The sequence below is a fragment of the Triticum aestivum genome, chromosome 6D, assembly GCF_018294505.1.
Source record: "Triticum aestivum cultivar Chinese Spring chromosome 6D, IWGSC CS RefSeq v2.1, whole genome shotgun sequence".
In the NCBI taxonomy this organism is placed as follows: Eukaryota; Viridiplantae; Streptophyta; class Magnoliopsida; order Poales; family Poaceae; genus Triticum; species Triticum aestivum.
Genome location: NC_057811.1, coordinates 2814624 through 2838913, shown reverse-complemented (window position 1 = coordinate 2838913; position 24290 = coordinate 2814624). Strand labels below are relative to the sequence as shown.

General features: G+C 40.7%; 1 protein-coding gene and 1 pseudogene across 1 annotated transcript; both read right to left on the bottom strand.

Moving 5' to 3' along the window:
* Positions 1 to 6607: 6607 nt before the first annotated feature.
* Positions 6608 to 7848, bottom strand: LOC123141071 (uncharacterized). The gene has a single exon (XM_044560306.1). The coding sequence runs from the start codon at positions 7795 to 7797 to the stop codon at positions 6634 to 6636; it is 1164 nt and encodes a 387-aa protein (XP_044416241.1). The 5' UTR covers positions 7798 to 7848; the 3' UTR covers positions 6608 to 6633.
* Positions 7849 to 9063: 1215 nt separating this feature from the next.
* LOC123146429 (uncharacterized) overlaps positions 9064 to 24290 on the bottom strand; it is a 119919-nt pseudogene continuing 104692 nt past the window's right edge.

Sequence of the window (24290 nt, the reverse complement as noted above, 5' to 3'; positions counted from 1 at the left end):
CAGGGAAGAAGAAGAAGAAGAGCCAGAAGAAGAAGATGCTACTTTTGGAGGGGATCCCGTGATGCTGCACCTCTGCCGAATTCGGGCTAGGGTTTCAGGTGGAGAAGGAGGGGGCTCCTGCCCGCGGTGGACCTCTGGTGGTTGCCGCAGCCCGACCACAGTAGCGCAAAAGGCGGCTCCTCCAAACAACCGGTGAGAAGACGAGTTGGGGGGGGGCACGGGTGAGGGCGCCGACGTCCCTATCGCTGTAGTTTGGGGGCGGAGGAGGCATCGACGATGGGATTGGGAGGAGCAGTGGCGTGAGAGATATTGGGTGGGGTGTGGGATGGAGAGCCCGATCGGTCTTAGGGGAGAGAACACATTGCGGTGCGGTGCGACCAAGTGGTAGCGCAGGGCACGGATGTCGCGCTGCTACTAACTCAGGCACACCAGCTCACCCGGTCTATCCATAGTAATAGCACGGCGCGGCGTACACACGCTACTACTATCAATTTAGTAGTAGCGCGGCTTTTATACCCGACGCTACTACTATTGCATGTTCTGGGGGCATGATGAGGACCACTTACTAGTAGCGCGGGACCAGTAGGCCCACTCTACTACTATTTGTTAGTAGTAGCGCATTTTTTGACCCATGCTACTACTAAGTAGTAGTAGCACGGGCCATATAACCCACGCTAGTAGTAAGCAGCTGTCTACAGGGGTTTTCCTAGTAGTGAATGCTAGCAATTTGGAGAGTAAAGAATTAAAACCGCGATGATTCAGATGTTCTTTCTCTGCATCCCATTTTTAGCGTGCTCTTTGCTGGTCCATGATACTTTGGAGTGATTGATTTGGGATTTTGGAATTTGGTCGACTATTTGATTGGTGCTACTTTTTTTACTATTCATAAACGGAGGAAATTATCATCAATTGGCATGACAATTTTACAATATTTTTATAGCCTCCATTTTTTGTTTAGTAAATACCTGTCATGACAAAATTGTTTTGAATTGTCATTTACCATGGCAAATTACTATTCATTTTGTGTAGATTGTTTTAACATGCAACGCACTATGTTATCTAAATTTGCCATATTATAGATCTCTAGTTAGACTTCTTTAAATTTAACATGACAAACATCTATAATTCATACCATTGTTTTACATTTCTCATTAATCAGATAGATACCATTTAATTTCATATACCATGGCAAATTACTATGAATTACAGATCATTTGCCATGGCAAATTATCATCATTCGACATGACAAATTTGCAATATTCTATGTTGGTCATTGTACAGTCTTCGTTGACGGTGGCCAAACACATGTCAATGAAACCATTTTCTTCAGATTCAACAACCCATTATCACATTCATACTAAACTATTTTACTAATTTATACTTCAGTTGTACCAGTTCTGTTCTTTTTTCAATTCATTGCATCATATTTTTTACAAGATCCCTTAAATGTTATAAAATAAGATGGAAAATAGCATACATTGTTGGATTAATTTGTTACTCTTGCATTCATATAGTATATATGTATGTGCATATATCATTAAATATCTTGGTACAGGTGACTAGACGTATATATTGGTATAAAAATATCTTTCTAGTGGTTTCTAGTTTATGGTTAGGTATACACAAATAGATAGCTCCAGATTATCTAAGGTGTTTACAAAGAGCTTGTCGTCGAACAATTGTCATGTTGAATTATATTCTTATTGTTAAATGTAAACTAGAGAATCCATCATGCTGCTTTGCAGATCCATGTTTTCGGTTCTAAATCCAGCATATCTCGTAGTAGGGGTTCTAACCTAGGCGTCTTGGAGCGACGGTAACATGGACACAGGATTTTACCCAGGATCGGCCTCTCTCAAGGAGATAATAAAGAAGGTCGTACACGAATTTTAGAAAATGATTGCGGATTTAAAAATATTCCTTGGAATTTTGAAATGTTAGCAAATGAGAAAAATATTCCTTATTTCAAAAAAAAAACTTCGTGATTAAAAAAAATGCTGATGAACTATAAATTATGTTTATGATTTAAAAACAAATCATGAACTGAAAAAATGTACCTGATTTTGAGAAAATCTTCATGATATTGAAAAATGTTTGTGACATCTAAAAGTTGTTCCTGAAATTTAAAAGTGAAAAATTTATGGATAAGAACCGGCTCTGGGAGGAGAGGTGGCACGACAGAGCAATGAAAAGCCGGGATCTTTCGTTCATGAATTCAGAAAGTTGTACGCGAATTCGAAGAATGTTCACGAATTAAAAAAAGGTCACAATTTCATAAAATGTTCACGAACTTGAAAAAACGTACACACATTAAAAAAATGGTCATAATTTTGGAATTTCATGAATTCAAAAGGTTGTTCATGAACTAAAAAAAATCGCGCATTTAGAAACGTTTGGCGCACTAAAAAAATTGACGGCGAATTGAAAAACAATTGATATTTTGAAAATGTTCAAAAATTGAAACAAAGTTCATGTATTAAAAATATTTTTGTGATTTTAAAAAATATTCATGAATTCAATAGGTTGTTCGCAAATTCCATAAAACGTTGCAAATTCATGAAAAGTTCATAAATTCAAAATATGTTGGAGAATTGATTTTTTTATTTCGAAAGATGTTAACAAATTTGAAAAATGCTAATGAATACGGAAAAAGAACTTCTATTAATATTTAATTTTAAATTAAAAAATGGTAAACAATTCAAAGTATGTTTGCAAATTCAAATAGAAATCATGAATTAAATAAAATGTCGACCTAAAAAATGGGTTGCAAATGCAAAATATCTTCATGAATTCGAAAACATTTTCCATTTAAAAAATGCTCAAGAATTGAAAAAAATGTCTTCATGAAATTGGATAATATGGAGTGCAATTAAAAAGGAAAAAAAATAATTAATGAAAACAAAAATCAGAGAAAACTGACAAAAAAAGTTTTGAAACAAAACAAAGTAGCATAAAAGTAAACCGGTTTTGGTGTTGTTTCAGAAACATTCCAAAACAATTTGTCGCCATTTGAGGGGTACTTATAGAAAGAGTGGACTGGGCCGGCCAGTACCGCGCTTGAGGGGTACGTGTTTATGAGCTATTTGTCAACCAACGCGACAAATATGATTCTTCTGCCTAGCAGGTTTCTCACGACACCATTCAATAGGCATGGCTACATTTGGCTTTATGGGAGACATTGGCTCACGCTTACAGGGAGCCATTAGTTGGCCAGCTCAGTACCAACGTGGGTTCTTCACATGGATGTTATGCAGGTGTCATATTTTTATATTTTTTAGAAATAAAAGTATTTTAATAATAAAGTATTTTATGTGTTCATCACACATTTAGAAATGTTCAAGCAATGTGAAAATATGATCGTCCAATTTTTAGAAAATATTTATACCATTTAAATATGTATGTAACATTTAAAAATGTTTACTCATTTAAAAAAAGTGAATATTACATTGTTAAAATTTAATTTATGATGTAAAGAAATGCATGTAATTCAAAAAAATGTTTCAAACTTTAACAAGTCCCATTTTCGTTCAATCATTCGTTTGAAAGAAAAACAAATCCGGGTACAATGGCATTACTTAGAAGCTATTATCTCTTGTCTTGGCAAAATTTCATCTTATTGTGTATGGAAAATATTTAACACAAATTCAAAAATATGTTAAAAACATGTATTCGAAAGAAAAAGAGTTCATCAAGTATTTGAAAAATGAACACGTATTAAAAAAGTTAAAAACATGTATTTGTAAAAATGTTAATCATGTATTTGGAAAATGTTAAACGTGTATAAAAAATGTTCCTTGTATATACCAAATATGTGTAATGTGTATGGAAAAGTTAGACATGTGTTGAGAGAAAGAAGGAAACAAAGAAAACCCCTAAAATTGAGAAAAGAAAACCGGATAAAAGAAGAAAAAAATAAAACCAAGGAAACATAAAGAAATCCAATACAAAACAATGGGATCCATGATAAAGAAAAACAACAGGATAAAACTCATGCGATAGCCTAGTATTGGGCTAGCCTAGTAACTTCGTGCCAGAGACGAGACCTACTTACGTTTCGTGCGCCATCTGTTCTTAGTAAATCCTTTGTTGCTAATAGGCGGCCCATCCGTCTGATCACACAGAGGCTCCAACTAGTTTTGTGATACTTTTTGAAGTTTTCGACAAGTTTTTGCTACTTGTTAGCGTTGGTCAATTCAATCATAAGTACTTGTAGTCAATGGATTTTGCTATTTGTTAGCGTCGGCCACTCCCACATAATTTTTTTGGATAGATGATTATCACTATCGTTTCGTAACGAATTGCCTAGGGACAATCCTTTTCTTTATTTTTTTTTAAAATCCTTTACTTTATTGTTCTTTTGCAAATCAGCAACTAACTTTTATTTTTGCGTTGTTTATTATATTGCAAAGCTATCTATTTTTTTCCCTAGAGTAGATTTATATCTTGTTTCTAGGTAAAGCAAACGTTCGGCCCACTATAATTCTTCCATGTCCAACAAGCGCTCAAGCTCTACATCTAACCCTTCTGCCTCTGAACTTTCTACTGCAAGGATAATGTATCCCTCGCAACACTCTCTAGTTCTCTCTAAGCCAATTTAATTTTCTTCGAAGGTTTCTTCAGAATTGTTCTGTCCCGTTTATACAACTGCTTGTGCACAACAGCGAGTCATTCTGCAAGATTTACCTTTAGCTGCTACAGAGCACTACCAAGCTTGCTTGACAACCTCCCGAAATTTGTCCTCCCTTAGCTAGCGGGCTTCGAATCGAAGGACCAATTGTCTCATTCTGGATGCTGTTGCAAGGGAAGCTCACCAAGAAGTACCCTGCTGCATTCATGGTCGTGTTCAGCTCACTGCAGGCAGGGCACTGGTACTCGCCACCTCTCATTTTGGCTGCTCCGAGGAAGTATACAGATTGCAACTATTCTTTTCGCGATACGTAAGATTGCTCAGATAACCACCAACCGATAAAGAATCAGTAAAAACGTCCGTTAGCTATAAAAAGACTATCAACCAATCTTTTCGTTTCTTGATTACAGCTATTTGACCCTACTTGTCTGGACATAAACTAGAATTATTTAACACCGGTTCAGGTTCAGCTTAATGTACACTGAAACTTTGCACTATTGCTGTACAGGGAGTGGGAATATCGGGGATAGGACATGTACTAATGACCCGGTGCACTGAGCATAGAGAGGGCCGGTGTTCACTGCAGGCTTCTTGCCTCTCATTTGGATCATTGCTGGAGCCCTTGATCTCCTCGTCCTTCATGAACAGCTTTACGTGGGAAGGTATTGGATATACTACTAAAAGTTCAGGAGCAAGTCTATGACAGAGAAATATGAAAAGTAAGAATAAACTCTTTAGTTTTCCGGTAGCACATCATGTGAAATGTCATGCTTATTAAATTAGCGGTTTACTTTTCTCAAAGTCTAGTACAGATCATATGTCCTAAATGGATAGGAGAAAAATTCTAATCCAGATATCGTTGTATACTTGCATTATGACATACTCTACCTATAAGGACAAAGAATTGACATGCTTCTTAAATGATGCAAGTGTAAATACCTATCAACATCGACTATCACCAATGGACATATGATGCTATCAACTACCAGCCAGAAGACAACTTTGCTTTAAGACATAGAACTTCGGCAAAACAATGGAGAAGTCACACTTGTGTTTCCCTTTTTGTCTTGGAGGTGTGGTAGGTGCTGCTCTTGTCAATTAGGGAAAATCATGTATTTGAAAAATGTTAAACTTGTATAAAAAGTATTCCTAATATATATGTAAAATGTACAATTGTGTATGAAAAATTTAGACATGTGTTGATGAAAAAAGAAAAAAGCGGTGACAACCAAAGAAACGGAGGAAATAAAAACCTCAGAAAAGACAAAAAATAAAAAACCTGAAGAAAACCATGAAAACCCATGGGAAAATAAAGAAAAATCAAAAAAAGCAAAACAAAACCGAAGAAGAACAAAAAAACCTAGAAAAGAAACCAAAGAAAATAAATAAAGAAAGTAGAATATAATAGAAAAAACCCAATAAAAACGGAGAAAGGTATCAAAGAAAAACCAAAAAGAAAAGAAAGAAAAGAAAAGAACAATAAAACCAGAATAAAACAAAGAAAACGATGAAAAAACAATGGAAAAACAGAAAAACCGAAGAAGCCCATGAAGAAAAAAAATTAAAAAATCACGAGCAAATCGCAGCAAACACTGAGATAGAGCGAGCCAGCGGGCGCTAAGAAATGGGCCGACCTTCAGGCGAGACAGAAGCTAGTCTCCCTGTAAGTGAAGAAACCCTTAGTCGCTTCTTTATTTGCAAGCAAGCACAGACACCAATAACTTGGTACGGCAAAAAAAAAATCTAATCTTGCTGGAGATATTTCAAAACTCAGAGTGTTTGATTAGACCCTTACAAATTAACCGAACGGAAATAAAATGAAGATACAAAAAGGTCTTCTTAACATCATCCACTAGACTAGGCCGGCTTCCTTCCTTGCCTACAGAAATAGTATTAATTGCCGAAGTGAAGACACACAAATCATCTCCAGCATGGTTTGCCAACAATTGCTAGCAGCTTCAACTGCTATGTTTCCGACCAAGTCTCTTCGTTTTCGACAAAAATAGCTAAGGAAAAGGCACGGATGCTGGAAGCTTCAAGTAGCATGCAATATAATAAAAGAACTTGTTATAGCTATGCTCATGATCTTGTTCAATGTCATTTAGCTCATGAAGTTTCCCAGTGCTGATGGCGTACGAACGAACCTGGTTTTCCTGGTCAAGGAGGAATATGACGTCACTCTCCAAGTCGAGAGCGACAATCTTGTAAGCACAATTCCGACACTGTTGTGTGAAGTCATAGTGAGCAAGGTCATCTCTTCCAAACGCATCTCTCATACTAAGACGATGCTTCATACTCCACTTGTAAGGCCCGGAAACATCGATACTCCAGATCCGGATCGCACTCCCATCCACCTCTGGCAATGCAAAGTGCAAGGCCCCTAGAGAGTGTCCAAAGAAACCTCGAGTGTACATACCAAAGGAAAGGCCATTCGGAGACTCAACAGAAGGGTCGTTTGGCAACTTGATAGTCCGACGACTAGGCGGTATGCGGGAACTCATTGCCTCAAAGCCATTCAGCACCAAGATCCTCCTTGAATTCCTCCGCAGACTAAACAGATAAAGTGAACCATCTATGAACAAGTGTCGGTATCCAATAACAGTGGGCTTCCCAGAATTCCACCATGCATCATACCCAAGCCATGTGGAAAGGTTGGATGAAAACACCTCGAGCCCGCTCAAGAATGAAGTTAAAGGATCCCGTTTAAAGTTGAGGACATAGAACTGTGGGGAACATGACGGGTTGAAAACCAACATAGCATCACAAATACCATGTTCTTGGTAAGGACGGCTATCAGGCAGCTTTGTCCACTCTCGTGTTGCGGGGTTGCACACAATGAAGCGGTAGATAATTGTACGATTGCTCCAATCCATGCTCCTACGCATGCAAAGGACTAGGCCATTGCAGCAAACCATAAGCTCCAGTTGTGGGTACTGCGGCAAGAAACTAAGTGCTCCATCAATTTGCTCCACGTTTCGGGGCTGGCCAATAAGCTTGGTAGCCTTCTTATCCTGGTCTTGGTATTGGCAGAAAAGGCTAGTGGGAATTTTCGGCAGGTTCTCATGGTAGTTTGGATTTGATGAGAAGGCGACGCCAGGGCTTGTAGACACATTTGAAGCGGCAAAAAGACTTGAACGGCAGCCGGGAGAGGACTTCCACCACCAGATCATCAGGTAGCGTACCAACAACCATAGGGTCCATCCCCCTATTATGGTAGTAGTAGTTCACTCGAAGTCCAAACTGATAATATCAGCAACAGCCTTCTCCGAACTTGGAAAGAAAGAAACCTGCAATGGAATCCAATCATTTGATCAAACAAATCAAATTTGCAGGTGAGAGAAGGTACACACACAGCGATGTCGCTGGTAGAGGCTAATTTTAGGTAACAAAACCGCGCTGCAGTAAGTACGATGCTTTCAATCCGCTTGGCCAACCAAAATGGTGCAAGGAGGAACACAATTACCTACCTTAACTGCAGACACAAATCGATGTAGCAGGAGCAGGTGGCCACTCGGTCACTAGGGTAGTCAGACCAGAGGGTACTCAAGTGCAGGTAAAGAGGCAGGGCTTTGTAGAATAGGAGAACCTTGGGGGAGAGAGGAATGGCGGGTGTGCTTGTTAGTGAGGTAGGCGTAGTTGGAATAATGTATTTAAGAACTTCGTGGAAGGTGGTGGTGCATGTAGCGTATAGTAGGAAGAACGGATTAAAGCACTTCTTGGAAGGTGGGTGGGCAAAGGCAAAGGGAAAGCAGGGCAAAGGCAATGGCAACCTAGCAGGGCTTGCTTCCCCGTAACAATGTTCATTTATACTCTTTCTTGCGGCATTGACACAGACATTTGGACTAACTTTTATCTGAACCAACCCCTTGCCTGTTTGCTAGCTAAAGAGCCTCTATTGCAAATTGACTTGGCAAGAATTATTAATGACAGTAGCAGCAAAAGATTGTGCCAGTGTTGGCCAGCACTACAGACTATGGTTCTTAATATATAATATGTGCTAGTGTCGTTAGTTGTACATCACTACAGACTATGGTTCTTAATATAAAACAAGTCCTATAAAATATGTGATAAGGACCAAGCCCACATAAACAAAGGGCAGATAGACCAGAAAAAGGTGATATTCAGTAGAAAAGGTGATATCCCGTTTATGGTCACTGCAGTGTCAGAAGGAGAGAACAGGTGTGATACACAATTAAGAAACTATTAGTTGAGACATAACTGAAAGGTGTGATACACAATTGATGCCACTGACTGACTGCAAAACAAAGGTGACACGGCATGCACCATCTATGCTGCTGGTATTCCATTTCTTGTATCTTATTTTCTACGCAGAACAAGGTAAACTTGGCACAATGGCCCACATACATTACAGGTCACTGACACAATGGCCCACAAGCTCATCATATGAAAAGGCTCTATGGGTTGCATATCCCAGCCTAGGACCAGCACGCATTCTCCGGGCGCCTGCATGTCAACATATGTGAGGCGATCAGTAACACATGGATTGGAATGAGTCAGTACCGTGTCCACAATTATGAGACAACTGAATGAAAAATGGTCACGGGATAGCATGATGGCAACGGACGGTCTGACAACATAATACATGTATTTCGCACTTGCAGAAACAACACTAAAAATAATAAAAGCTATCCGTTCTTCCTTTGCAGAAGCATCCATAGCTTGGTGAACTGGAAACATGTATAACAAGCTTGTTCTATCTTTACAATGTTATTATCACGTCCACCTTAGAAACAGAGCACCGGGGAATTGGACGACACAATACACTGAAATCAGGTAGTTTTTGGCATTTAGACAGTGTTAGTTCAGACCCTTACAAAATAACACAATGGGAACAAAAGAAAAATATAGAAGACCTTTTTAAAATGATTCCTAGACTATGCTTGATTCTTTCCAGCACTATCACTCGCCAAAATGAAGACACATACAGATTAGCCCAGCTTGATTTTCCAACAACTGCTAGCAATTTCGACCGCCACGTCCGCCGATCAAGCCTCTTTGCTTCCAACAAATGTGGCTGAGGTAAAGGCACATAAGCTGGAAGCTTTGAGTAGCACGCCACATAGTGGTAAGACTTTTCGTAGACATGATCATGATCTTGTTCAATTTCATCGAGTTCAGGAAGTTCCCCATTACTTTTTTTTCCGACAAAGGGTGAATTTTATTGGCTCAAAATGAAGCATCAAGAGGATACAAACACAATAAGAACACCTGATGCGACCCCGTCTTCGGAGAAAAGGGTGTTCAAGGGGAGGTCCGATCTTCACGGTGTAGGATCGATAAATGGATGGGGATAATTAGCTGCAAGCAGCCGGAAAACGGAAAATAAGAGATTATGACCCAACGAGGAGGATGCTCACCGAAGCCCGCAATCCAACATTCGCTGATCCACAACCCGCAATACTAGCCCACACAACCACGCTCAATTCGTGGAGCATGGGATAGGTGCAATCCGCAAGGGAAACCACGAACTCTAACCCACACAACATGATCTCATCGTGGAGCACGAATTAGGAGCAATTTCTCAAGGAATCACGAGAATAAGGGTAACAGGAGCTCTCCAATCTCAGGAGGAGTCTATGTCTTTGGTCTTTGATAGAAATGGCAAAAGTCCCCAACGAAGGGAAGAGCTAGCCTATTTATAATCGAGACAACCCCCCTGGTTAGGTGTGAAAGAGAACTAGCTTCTGGAACCAGCTTAGGTGTGAAAGTGAACCAGCTTTGTTTGACTAAATGGCTTGAACACTTAATGAGGTAGCTTCTGGAAAACTCTCGTTTGAGGTGGTTGGTAGTTCCCGACCAAACATTGTTCACTGGGGTCGAACAATATTTCCTTCAGCAGAAAACTCGAGTTCTGGAAACCTTTCGCAAGTTGGGATATCCAAACTCGTGCAAAATATTGTCTCGTCAGAATCGAAACAATGTTTCTTCAGCAGACAACTCATTTCTTCATGAGCTCCTAATTTTGTTTCTTTGTCATAAAACATGGTTTTGCACGGACTAAAATGTGTTTGGCCTTCTTCGATATTGCACCTAAGTTCAACCAACAACAAAGGAGGTGAAGGCACAACCATGTTTTCAAGGTCAAATGATAGACTTAAGTTGGCGTTCACTTGATCATGTATTTGCATTGCGCGACTTCTTGTGATTGGACCGTTGATGATTGGTGGTGTGGTGCCCATGGTTGGGATGTCCTCATCATCCTCCCCCTCTTGAGAAGGAGTCATCCTCGACTCTAATGGCCCAAAGTATGGGGAAAGATCCGAGACATTGAAGGTTGGGCTAACACCATATTCTTCTGGAAGATCGATCTTGTAAGCATTGTCGTTGATCCTCTTGAGCACTGCAAATGGTCCATCGCCGCGGCTGCAACTTGCACTTGCGTTGCTCAGGAAAACGGTCCTTCCGAAGGTGTACCCATACCAAATCGCCTTGCTCGAACACCAGCTTCTTCCTGTTCTTGTTTACCCGCTTCGTATATTGTCCAGTCATTTTCTCAATGTTCTCCTTTGCTTGGGCATGACGTTTCTTGACGAAATCAGCACGCTTATTTGCATCAAGGCTGGTTCTTTCCTGCATTGGCAAAGGCAAAAGATCGATGGGAGCAATAGGTTTGAAGCCATAAACAAGTTCAAATGGGCAAAATTTAGTGGTCGAATGTACCGCCCTGTTATACGCGAACTCCACATGAGGTAGGCACTCTTCCCACATCTTCAAATTCTTCTTGAGGACTGCTCGCAACATCATGGACAATGTCTGGTTGACAACTTCAGTCTGTCCATCAGTTTGTGGGTGGCATGTCGTGGAAAATAGGAGCTTGGTGCCAAGTTTTCCCCACAAGGTCTTCCAAAAGTAGCTCAAAAATTTGGTGTCACGGTCTGACACAATCGTGTGTGGTACTCCATGTAGCCGCACAACTTTCCTGAAAAACAAATCAGCAATGTCTGAAGCATCATCGCTCTTATGACATGGGATAAAATGTGCCATTTTGCTAAAACGATCAACTACCACAAACACCGAGTAACTCCCCCTCTTAATCCATGGTAAACCAAGAACAAAATCCATATAAATATCTTCCCATGGAGTATTCAGAATAGATAGAGGAGTATATAAACCATGAGGATTCAAGCAGGACTTAGCTTTGTGACAAATCTCGCACCTCATCACGTAGCGTTCCACATCACGTCTCATTCGCGGCCAAAAGAAGTGATCAACGAGTACACTTTCAGTTTTCTTGGCTCCAAAATGTCCCACGAGACCACCAGCGTGAGCCTCCTGCAAGAGCAACAAACGAACAGAACAATCGGGGATGCACAATTTGTTAGCTCAAAATAGAAATCCATCATAACTTTTGAGTTGGCCCTTTCTTGTACTTTATCGGGGATGCTCCATTTTGCATGTCTACGGTTCAGTTTGAGTTGGCCCTTTAGATGTTTTAAAGATTCATGGTTAGGATGTATTACAAACTCTTTTGGCCACAAGTAATGCTGCCATGTTTCTAGGGATCGAACAAGTGCATGCAATTCTTTATCATAGACGGAATAATTAAGAGTTGGACCATTAAGCTTCTCACTAAAATAGGCGATGGGTTTACCTTCTTGCATTAGAACTCCACCAATGCCAACACCACTTGCATCACATTCAATCTCAAATATCTTACCAAAATCAGGAAGTGAAAGCAATGGGGCTGATGTCAATCTCATCTTCAGTTCTTGTAAGGACTTGTCTTGGACATCACCCCATTGGAATGGAGTGTCTTTCTTCGTTAACTCATTCATTGGTGCAACAATGGTGCTGAAATCCTTCACGAACCGGTGATAGAAACCTGCAAGTCCGAGGAAGCTATGTATCTGGCTCACATTTTGTGGAGGCATCCACTCACGAATAGCCTTGATCTTCTCTTCATCGACCTCCACACCTTTTGCTGAAACAACAAGCCAAGAAACACAACCTTGTTTGTGCAAAATGTGCACTTTCCCATGTGAGCATACAACTTTTCCTCCCGTAGGACACCAAGCACACATTTTATATGTCCAACATGATCCTCCAAAGTTTTCCTATAAATCAATATGTCATCAAAGTAAACCACTACAACTTGCCAATACAGGATCTAAGCACATGATTCATCAATCTCATGAAAGTACTAGGTGCATTCATTAATCCAAAAGGCATAACCAACCATTCATACAAGCCACATTTTGTCTTAAATGTAGTTTTCCATTCGTCACCCTCTTTCATTCTTACTTGGTGGTAACCACTTCGCAAATCAATTTTGGAAAATATGGTGGAGCCACAAAGTTCATCAAGCATGTCATCAAGCCTAGGAATAGGGTGCCGATATCTCACAGTTATGTTGTTAATGGATCTACAATCAGTGCACATGCGCATGGTACCATCTTTTTTTGGAACTAAAAGTATGGTAACAGCACAAGGAGAAAGACTTTCCCTTACATACTCTCTGTTAAGAAGATCTTCTACTTGCCTCTGAATTTCCTTCGTCTCCTCCGGGTTTGCTCGGTACGGTGGTTGGTTTGGCAGTGGGGTGCCCGGTACCAAGTCGATTTGGTGCTCAATGCCTCGCTTCGGTGGCAAACCAGGTGGTACCTCCTTGGGAAACACATCCTCATACTCCTGCAAAAGATAAAAAACAACACTAGGAAGAGTTGAGGGTAAATTGTTAGCAGCCAATAAAGTTTCCTTGTACATGAGTACAAAGAATGGAGTATTAGGTTCTCTCAATTCCCGCATATCCCTTTTCCTAGCCATCATAACTAATCCCTGTTTTTCCCGGGGCTTGGTCATATTTGGCTATGGAAACACTCCCTCACTATGGTGGTGGCTCACTCGTTGTGTATGACCACTCTCTCCCTTTTTCTTTCCTTTTCTTTTCATTTCATCAAGATAGACTTCCTCGGGTGTCATGGGCAGCCAAGTGAACTTTTCTCCTCTATGGACAAAACATAAGCGATTCGCACGCCCGCTGATTTGCACATCACGGTCATGCAACCACGGTCGTCCAAGAAGCAAGTGACAAGCGTGCATCGGCACCACATCACACTCAACATCATCTTGATATGTCCCTACTGAAATTGGTATTCGCACGCTGCTAATCACCTTAATTGCGCCACAATCATTCAACCATTGCATGCGGTATGGATGTGGGTGACGTTTTGTTTGCAATTGAAGCTTCTCGACTATCACTGTGCTGGCAATATTGTTGCAGCTGCCACTATCAACAATCACTCGACATATCTTTGAGTTGATAAGGCAACGGGTGTGGAAAATATTATGCCGCTGCCCCTTTGCCTCCTCCACAACCTGGGCATTAAGTGAACGACATACAACCAAAGCTCCACCATGAAGTTCTTCATGAGATAAAATAGTTCCCCCTACTTCCCAACCTTGATCCTCTTCCACTTCATCATTGCCACCTTCAGGGTCACTATCAGACTCCCATTCACCTCGTTCATTGATGATCATAGTTCGTTTGCTTGGACATTCCGAAGAAATATGACCTCTTCCTTTGCACTTGTGGCATTGAATGTCGCTGCTGCGTATAGAACACTTTTCTGGAGGTGGAGCAGAGGATACTCCTGCTGTAGCTGATGGCCTCTTATCTTGATTGCGAATAGCAGGTGAGGAAGCCGTCGAGGCATGTGGGTGCCTAGGTGGTGCACCCTCAAACTGAGAACCATATGGCTGTTGTGTTCACTGCCATGAGCGTGTGGTGGTGCGGCCTTGGAAAGCACAAGTACGACCATTACACATATTCTTTTTCTCAACTCTTATAGCTTGATGTACCACATCTTATAATGTATCATAAGGAAACACCTCCACAAAATCCGATATTTCATCATTCAGCCCATGTAAAAATCTCGCCATCTTTGCCTCATCACTTTCACGGGTTCTTGTCCGAATTAGCAGCACCTCCATATCTTTATAGTACTCCTCAACAGTGCGGGAACCTTGAGTGAGCCCCTACAACCGCTTGTACAATTGCCTCTCATAGTATGATGGAATAAAACGGCGCCTCATGACTTCCTTCATCAAAGTCCAGCTGCGGATATGATTATTGCCTGACATCAACCGATCGTCTTGCAGCTGATTCCACCAAAGAAAACTATTTACACGGGAAAGCTCCCAACAAGTAAAAGAAGAACAAGAAATCTTTTTGGATTTTCTTTTAATTACTACTAGAAGCATGGAAAGTAAACTAGCTAAAAGCTACAACTATTTTTTTTTGGTTTTTCTCAAGGTTATTCAAACACACAAGAAGAAAGCGAGAAAAGAAAAATAACTAACATGGATAATACAGTGAAAAAGTATGAGCACCGACAACTAGCATGAGTGTGTGAACATGAATATAATGTCGGTGAGAAATACGTACTCCCCCAAGCTTAGGCTTTTGGCCTAAGTTGGTTACGCCCATGGATCAAAGTTGTAGCTGGGGTCGTACTGAGATGCAGCAGCTATTGCCTCATGAGCTGCCGCTTGGAGGCGAGCTGCCTCCGTCCTCCCCTTATACTCGTTCGCCTCCTCCCTGGTTATAATAAATCTCCGTTTTGTCTGAAAGTCAAAGAAAGTAGGAGCAAAGAGAGCAATATGGAAAATGCGGCGCCTGTCAAACATTAGTCAGTACTAGAGAGGCTGTTCATTCCTCTCAATAAACTGATGGCGAACCATAGCATTATAATCTAGATAAGCAGGAGGTAACTCAATATCATATTCTTATATGCGTACACCAAGATAGTTAGCTACACGAGTTGCATAAATTCCACCAAACAAGTCTCCGCTTAAACCATTAAGATGCAACCTTCGTCCAACAATAGCCCCCCAAGTTATATTGTTTATCTTCTAATATCGCGCTTTTAAGGACACAAAGATCTGGAACACATATGTGACAAGCCTCATCTTTACCATTAATGCATCTACCTATGAAGAGAGCAAAATAATATATGGCAGGAAAATGAATGCTCCCTAAGGTAGCTTGTGTTATTTCTCTAGATTCCCCCACAGTGATACTAGCAAGAAAATCCTTATATTCAGATTTGCGAGGTTCATTAATATTGCCCACTGCGGGAGTTTACAAGCAGTATTACAATCTCCTAGGTCCATGGTATATGATTTATCATAAAGATCAATCAGAACAATGTGAGAATTGCGTGATGATGTAAATTTAAACCTTCTCACAAAGGAATCAGTTAGATAGTGGTGTTGTAAACACTTATCTGACACGAAGTCCTCAAGATCAGCATTACGCACATACGTGTCAAATTCCTCCTTAATTCCTGCTTGGACCATAAAATTTTCTGACGGCCATTCACAAGGCCGCACTTGAGCTTCCCTTGGTGGTTCAGTGTCCGACTCACGTATCGCGAGCCTTGGGCCTTGCTTCCTTGAGGAACCACCTTGGTACATTTTCCTAAACATATTCCTTCCTCTGAAAAATTTCTGAAATTTTTAGTGACTCAAAATAAAAGTGAACCAAACTTAATAAAATTGATAGCAACTACTCCCACAAGTGCCTGGAGACTATATCATGCATTAGAACTACTTGAAACCAACTAAATTTGACATGCCAGTTCAAGAACAGGGTCACCTAAGCAGCAGAAATTTGCAATGAATAAAACGGTAGAACAAAAACTAATTGGACCATTGGAGGAGTCACATACCGAAGAACAATCCCCCAAACAGTTTTGTGAATGGAGCTTTGAGCAAGGAGATCGAAAATCGCAGCAAGATGAGCTAGAACTCGTGCTTGAGCTGGTTGGTGATTTTTTTGGAAGGAAAAAGGAGTGTGTGGGTGCAGGAATAGGTGGAGGGGAGCCACCATGGGCTCACGAGGCAGGGGGCGCGCCCTGGACCCTCGTGGCCAGGTGCTGGCTCCCTCTGATGTGTTCTCAGTGCCAGATATTCTCAAATATTCTAGAAAAAATAATATTTCAATTTCAGGGCATTTGGAGAACTTTTATTTTTGGGGTATTTTTTATTGCATGGATAATTCAGAAAATAGACGGAATATACTATTTTTGCTTTATTTAATTTAAATAACAAAAAGTAAAAAGGAGGGTACAGAAACTTGTGCTTTCTAACTTCGTCCATCTCATGCTCATCAAAAGAAATCTACTAACAAGGTTGATCAAATCTTGTTAACAAACTCATTTCGAATCGCATGAAACCGGAGAAATTTCGAATAACACTGGGTTACCTCAACGGGGATATGCACGTCCCCAATAATAAGAATATCATATTTCTTCTTGACAGTAGGAAAAGGAAATTCAAAACCTCCAATAGTAATAGATGGAATTTTTCCAATAGAATTGATACTATGGACTTGAGATTATTTCCTCGGAAAGTGTACCGTATGCTCATTCCCATTAACATGAAAAGTGACATTGCCTTTATTACAATCAATAATAGCCCCTGCAGTATTCAAAAAGGGTCTACCAAGGATAATCGACATACTATCGTCCTCGGGAATATCAAGAATAACAAAGTCCGTTAAAATAGTAATGTTTGCAACTATAACAGGCACATCCTCACAAATGCCGACAGGTATAGCAGTTGATTTATCGGCCATTTGCAAAGATATTTCAGTAGGTGTCAACTTATTCAAATCAAGTCTACGATATAAAGAAAGTGGCATAACACTAACACCGGCTCCAAATCAAGTCTATGTTTTTTGAAGACTTTATATCGTAAAAAACTTATAAACAAGGATAGAAATGATATATATATTTTCCACTGATTAAAATCGAGGGAGGAAGGATTTAGTGGCAGCATAACTTGCAGTGAAAATTTATCCTAAATCTGCATAATATCCGGTGATCTCCTGCGATTTTAGCTTCAACAACGATTGTGACATTCTTGTGGCCAAATTGCATGTGATTTAAAATCATGAGAGGAGATGGAATTGAGTGATCTATCTACATATGTAGCCACTTGCAGATACAAATGGAGTTATCCAATACTGTCCAGCTAGTTTTTTTCCTTCCAAGCGGGCACTGCCCCCTTCCATTAATAATTTCTTAATGGAAATACAAAATCTGCCTCTTCGGTAAGACCAGCAACACAACCAAGAGGACAAAAACCATCAGGAAAAAAGAAAGGGGAAGAGCGAGTTGGTGCAAAACCTGCTTTGTAGAGCTCGCCATCAAACTCCACAGAGTCTTTAACAGAGTACTGTCCAGCTAGCTAGCTAAGCTTATCCAGTTAATTAATCAAAGAAATCAAGCAATTTCGTGTTAGTGATCTGACGTCAGCTATGTAGCTTAAAGGAGGGTCAGAGGAACCTTCCATCATGGCTCAAATCAGGCTATAATTGCTGTTTGCTGTTGGTGAACAAACAATTGCCCAACAGCAGCAAACAATTCTTTGCTGTCTATACAATTGTCCAACAACAGCAAACAATTTCTACATAAACAACTGTCCAACAGCAGCTGTTTTTTGTTTGCTCTTGACCCTAAATTAGTTATCTGAGCTATGTAACTTTCATCACTAACTTCCATCATGGGTTAGAGGAACCTTCTATGACGAGAGATCGATCTCTCGTCAGGCTTATGAACACATTCTGTTTGCTGTTGAGAACCAATTGGCATTCGGTCCCTTCACGGATCTGCATCGTATTTTGGTTTTACTTTTGTACTGTGCGGCATCAGGCTGTGAGGCATCCATAGGACTTAAAAAGCTCTCTCGGGTTTATGCTTATTTATGTAGTAATCGGGATTAGATCTTGACTTAGACCGGCTCTCTCGCTTGGTCTCGGTCCCAATGTTAATTAGCCGGCTAGCCTGTTAAGGTTAGCTAGCCGCCAAGCTCACATGGATGGATGGAGTACTACTTATAATTCTATGACCTGCTTGTAGTACTACCTCCATCCTGTTTTATTAGTTTTCTTTGTATTTTATGTTAAACTTTGATCTTAGAATACCAATACAATGATATAATTTTTGGTGACATGCACTAACATTTTGTTAGTTAAATCTATGATTAAAATTTACCACAAAATATGAAGGGAACAAATAAACCAGGACGGAGGTAGTATATATATAGGAAGTTATTGGGGGTTGGTCGTGAAGGATACCACTTGCCTCGTCACCATGATTGAGATGAGGAGGACCTGGTGGGGAGGCCACAGTTGGTGGAAGACAAAGTATTACGCTACTCGAAATCCTAACATACCGAAAGATATACAGAGTCCGCAATCCCATATATTCTACGGGAGTCCCGACACATATATAAAAAACTAATGGCACATCTATCGGACTCTAACTTTCCCATTGGGCTCCCCACTCTCAACACCAACTAAAAGCTATCAGTTAAGTATTCATATTTCAATAAACAAATTTAAGTATTAATATTTTCCACATTCTTGTTTCTTTGCTGGGATAAGCATTCATCGTCAACCAAACAATTTTCTAAAATTGTCAGGTTGAACCCTAGTATTGTTTTTAAGTTTTTGTAGATATATATCACTCTCTGACCTAGAAGAAGCTGGGTTAATATGGTCAAGCTGGGACAAAGGAACATAACAGGATGAAAAGACTTCAAAACTGATGCTGCCTGTTGTATTACGTTCAAAATACCGGCAAAAAGAAAGTATTATGTTCAAATTTAAACGAGAGGGTTAGTCCTGTGTTTCCTTTTGATGGAATGAAAGCGTGAAACACCTTTTGGGATATTACTCTTATTTTACCAAATCTGAACTTCTCAAGCACTTGGTGTGTTCCATATGTTCCATCAATCAAACCAATTGTAGTGTGAACCAATGCATTCTTTCCAGCCAACCTCCCCAGATGGACATAAGGAAAAACTGGTTGGTGGAGCATTATGCATGGCTAATGGCGGCCTTCTCGAGAAAATAGTGCTTCTTTAGAATTTGACCTTGTCGATTTGTAGTACATGAAAATCCACCATAACCATGCTTTGCAGTACTTGGGAATGCATCTAGCTAAGAAGGTTAGATGATGCCAATGCTATTACATGCTGCTTCCTGAAAAATTATATAACACAAACTCCACGTTGGAATCCATGACCAATGTTGGGTACGGAAATGCTGATCGAAGTGATATATAAATAGTGCAGATGACATACATACTGTTGGAATACAATACAATATACAATATCGACACACTTTTCTAGAATTCAAGGAGCCTGAATTCGAATTAAACATCCTCTTGAGATGGTTGGCGCCTGTTAATCTCGATGATGCCAGAATGAGTAAGGAGGACCCAGATGTGGGTCAGAAACTCTCCGCCTTTTGCAAGAAGTTTCATGTGCCCTTTAACATTATGTGTGGGTGCGATGTAGAGAATCTTCTCGGACCAGAAATCGGCAATTATTTTCCAACAAGTAGCATTGGCCTTGAGCTGCTTTCCCAGCTTCACGCCTCTCATGAAGATGCTCCTTCCGTCTTCTTTGTCTTCGAATTCGTCCATAGCCTGGGTGATACCAGAATTCGGGAATTTTAAAACTTCGTTGAAGACACCTTGCACATCAGCCATGGCCGACTTTGTATCTCCGAAGTTCTCTGGAAGCAATTCTGGGGCAGATTTCATCAGGTACGCACAATATCTTGATAGGCTGACTGAAACTTGCTTGTTGACACCCATCAGTTGTCCATCACCAGATATCGGTGGATCGCAGTAATAAGTCGCTACATTCCAAATCAGCATGATCTCTGCCTGAGATTGACCTATGAGTGACCAACAAAGCTCTTCAAGGACACCATTCCTCCCTAATGACCCTTCTCCATTAGTTGGTACACCATCACATGATACGAGTGACTCAACCACTGCTTGCCTAACTGTTTGCAGGTCACGACCAGACAACTCAGAATTAGTGGCCCCCAAAACCATTGAGTGCTGTCCAATACTATTCTTCCAGTAACCAAATATCGTAAATCTGCTAATATAGCTGATAAGCTTCTCCGTGAAAGAATTGTGTATGTACCAAGAAGTGCTTTTGGCATACCTACAAGTAACCGACACCTTGCACCAGTCTGAGGCCAAATAAAATGCAGCTTGCAGTATCTCTACCAGCAGGATCGTGGCCAGAACAAGGAGAGTGATGATGTCGTCAGCCCTTTTGTTCTGAACTTCAATGATAGCACTGGGTGTCCTAACATCCAGTTTTCTTTGCACTACAAAAGATGCAAGTAAGGAAAGCAGAAGAATCCTCACCAAGAAGAGAAAGAAGAATCCTGCCTCCCCTTCAAAGATGATAGCATGTTTAGTTAGGAAGTGGTCATGGCAGAACCCCAGTTCCATTTCAACAATCCTGAAAGCTCTCTTACATCCGGCTTCTGTCTTAAGCAATCCACTGAGTAAAAAATGGTGGGTTCCAGCAAGGCATTCCTTGGGAATCGTCATTCCGTAGTACCGCTGCTTCAGTAGCTGATACATGGAGAAGGCGAGACACGTGTCCTTGAGCCCTTCGCTGTGATCAGTACCTGAGCTGAGGAGCCTTCCATCACAGTGCCAGATCTGGTCGATGGTGACTTGAGCACCGTATCCACCAATATGAACAGGGTATTTATAGCCTTTCAAATTGATGCTGCTGGCAGGATCAATCCCTTCGCTGTCAGAAGCCACAGCTGCAGCAGGAAGTTTCTCCAAGAACTTGGCAAATTTTCTGGCTTTGTTATAGCCGAGCTCAACCAACACGCATGCAATCTCTCTACACACGATTACCATGAACATTGTAATCATAGTGAGAAGAGCGATGACAATTGACGGAGACTTAATAATTGCAGGATTGTGAAATTGGGCGAAAGAAGGCTTGAAGCTCATGCTATACGGGAGAAGTAGATAGCAGATGAACGTAACGTAGACGGAGTACTGTACAATATTGAAAACCCCCCGCTTCCATTGCCTGTTGTCGTCGAGCTCGTAGACCCTGGCGGCGTTGGTGTACCCAGCGGCCATAAGCAATGAGATGGCCCAGATGGGGTACATCACATTCTTCACCGGAGACGACTGCATCAAGCCTAGGGTGTAGGCGATGGCCGGGAGCGACACAGTGTAGGTCATCCACGTACCTCCTTGGACAAGCAGATTGGTGGATTGCCGCCTAAAGGAGCCCAGGATGAGCTGCAGGAGTAGAAGCAAAATGATCCCCGACGTGAAAACCTCCGCCTGGATGACGGTTCTCCGCGGGTGATTCAGGTACGGGGATAGAGCCTCCAGTGCGGCTGTCTTGTTCATGGACTCCATCCCCATCGGAGAACACACCACGTACCTACTCTTTGGACAAAGGGGGGTCGCTGTTGGCTTGGCTAGCTAGGATGTCTGGATGTCGACTACTGGGGCTTGTGCTCTGACTAACTGCCTTGCAGCTTTGGTATGCATGCATGAGCCAAAGCTATTCCAAAGCACCCTATACATGTTTTTGGAAGCAATTAAGGGATATGACTATTTTATGTAGAGAAAGGGATTCTTGACCCACACCAGCTCCATCGCTCGGTCTTGGTCGTAATGTTAATTATACGGCCAGCCGTTGAGCTCATATGATGCTGGCGACGTATAAAATACTAATGGCACATCTACCCAACCTCTGACCTTCACGGCAATCATGTTCTCAAATGTCAAACCCAATCAAACGCTAGCAATTAGGTACGTCATACTCTGTAATAAGTGCACACATCAAAGGTACCAGAACAATTCAACACAAGGTGCAACAAAAATCCAACTTCAAGTAGTAACAAGAATTTCATAATTATAAAACACATATCATGACTGTTACAAAGAATAAAAAATGACACATGGACTAAGTCATGGCTAGTAGATAAACAAAAACAAAACAAGAGAGAGGAACAAGTTCATGATCGCCGCCTCTCTGCCACCTCACTTTTGGCCCGAGGATGTTTCGACCTCCGCTTACCTCATTAATATTCAACCCTCCTCTGCTCTGCGGCGTGGCGTTGCTTTCGAGCATCTTTTTGGTCGTCCTCCTGATTATTTGGCTGTTGTTTTGTTTGGTTGTGTTTGCTATGTCTTCTTGCAATGTGTTTATTCTAAGGATGATGACAACACTCCATTGGCCATTTTATATGCTTAGGGCGATAAGCCTACATTGACCATATTTTATGCTTAGGGAGATAATCATATATAGGTCGTTGCTTGCTTGAACTTCTTGATACATACTTGGTTGAAACCTCCTCAATATCTTGCTTACTTTTAACCAAAGCACTCGAAAATAATACCATCAACAATCCAACAATAAAACTTGGGTGAACCTCCGCAATTCCATGGGTGAAATAAAGCACCTTAACAATATCTTGCTCCACTTTTAGATGGCTTTCCAATGCCATCGTCTTCTTTTTCTTGATCTTGTGCCTCAACAATCTGAAGGCCCTTGCCAATTGAACATTGTTTGACTATAATATCTTGATCTTGACGCTCGTCCAGTTCTATGGCTCGGAACTGATAGGGCAGGAAGTATATGTTCCTTAAATTTCAGAAAATGAAGCATTTATGCTTGTCATGCCCTTTCTCAACATTGCTTGTCTCTTTGGGTTTGATGGATTCGGAATGCATAGTACTCCCTCTGTTCCATAATGATGTGTTCCATAATGTAGTGTGTATAGGTTTTTTGAAAACTCATACTTTGCAAACTTTGACCAAGTTTATAGATTAAGCTATTTATTTCTACAATACCAAATATATAAAATATAAAAATACTTCTTATAATGAATCCAATTATAGATGCTTGGCATTCTAGATGTAAATGTTCCGCAGAAACATGGTCAAAGTATTTGAGGTTTGACTTTTCTAAAAATGATGAACTACATTATGGAATGAAGGGTGTATTCAACTATGCTATTTCAACAGAAGAACTTTCACGCATAGAATCATCATTCATTTCATCAGTTCTACTAATTGGCAAGACTTCTTTTCTTTGGGCAAATTATTTTACTATTTATTCTTGGTAATGAGAGGCAAAATAGGATTAAAGTTCTTTCCACAATGACACATGCATATATAATATGCTGCAGTACTAGGTGAAGGCATATGCACTATTCTAGAACCATATTTTTCTCGCCAATTCCATCAATTGGCAAAGTTTCATTTTTCCTGCAAAACTGTAGCTTTAATTGCATCATAATCAGGAACCAACCCCTTTTCATGTGTTCAAGGCAAAGAGCATTAGTTCTTTTATTTTGGGCAAAACTCTTCTTTAACCCAACCACAACCACTTCTGGAAGAAATTGCTCCATAATACTCTTAGATTCTTTGGGCAATGACTTGTGGATGATGCCTAACTTTTTCCAATTGTGTAGAGGATACATTATATTCTACAATATTACTCCCTTCGTACTGGTGCATAAGTCATCTTACGAAAACCAAATAATCCCAAAGCACTTAGGCATGATGCATTAACTCCCACCTCATTTCTTGTTTCTTGACATGTATAAAGGAATCAACCAATAAGAAACATGGGGCATGTATATTTTTACTAACTTGAGACTAGCTAGCACGGGATGCAGTGGTCAATTCATTGCATGTAATGGTATTAATTAGCAAATAAACATTAAGTTCTCTCGTTTTCCCCTCCGCCTTGGTCACGGTGCACAACATAAGATGACTTATGCACTGGTACAGAGGGAGTAGGTGAAGGCATATGCCCTCCTGCAAAATTTTACTTA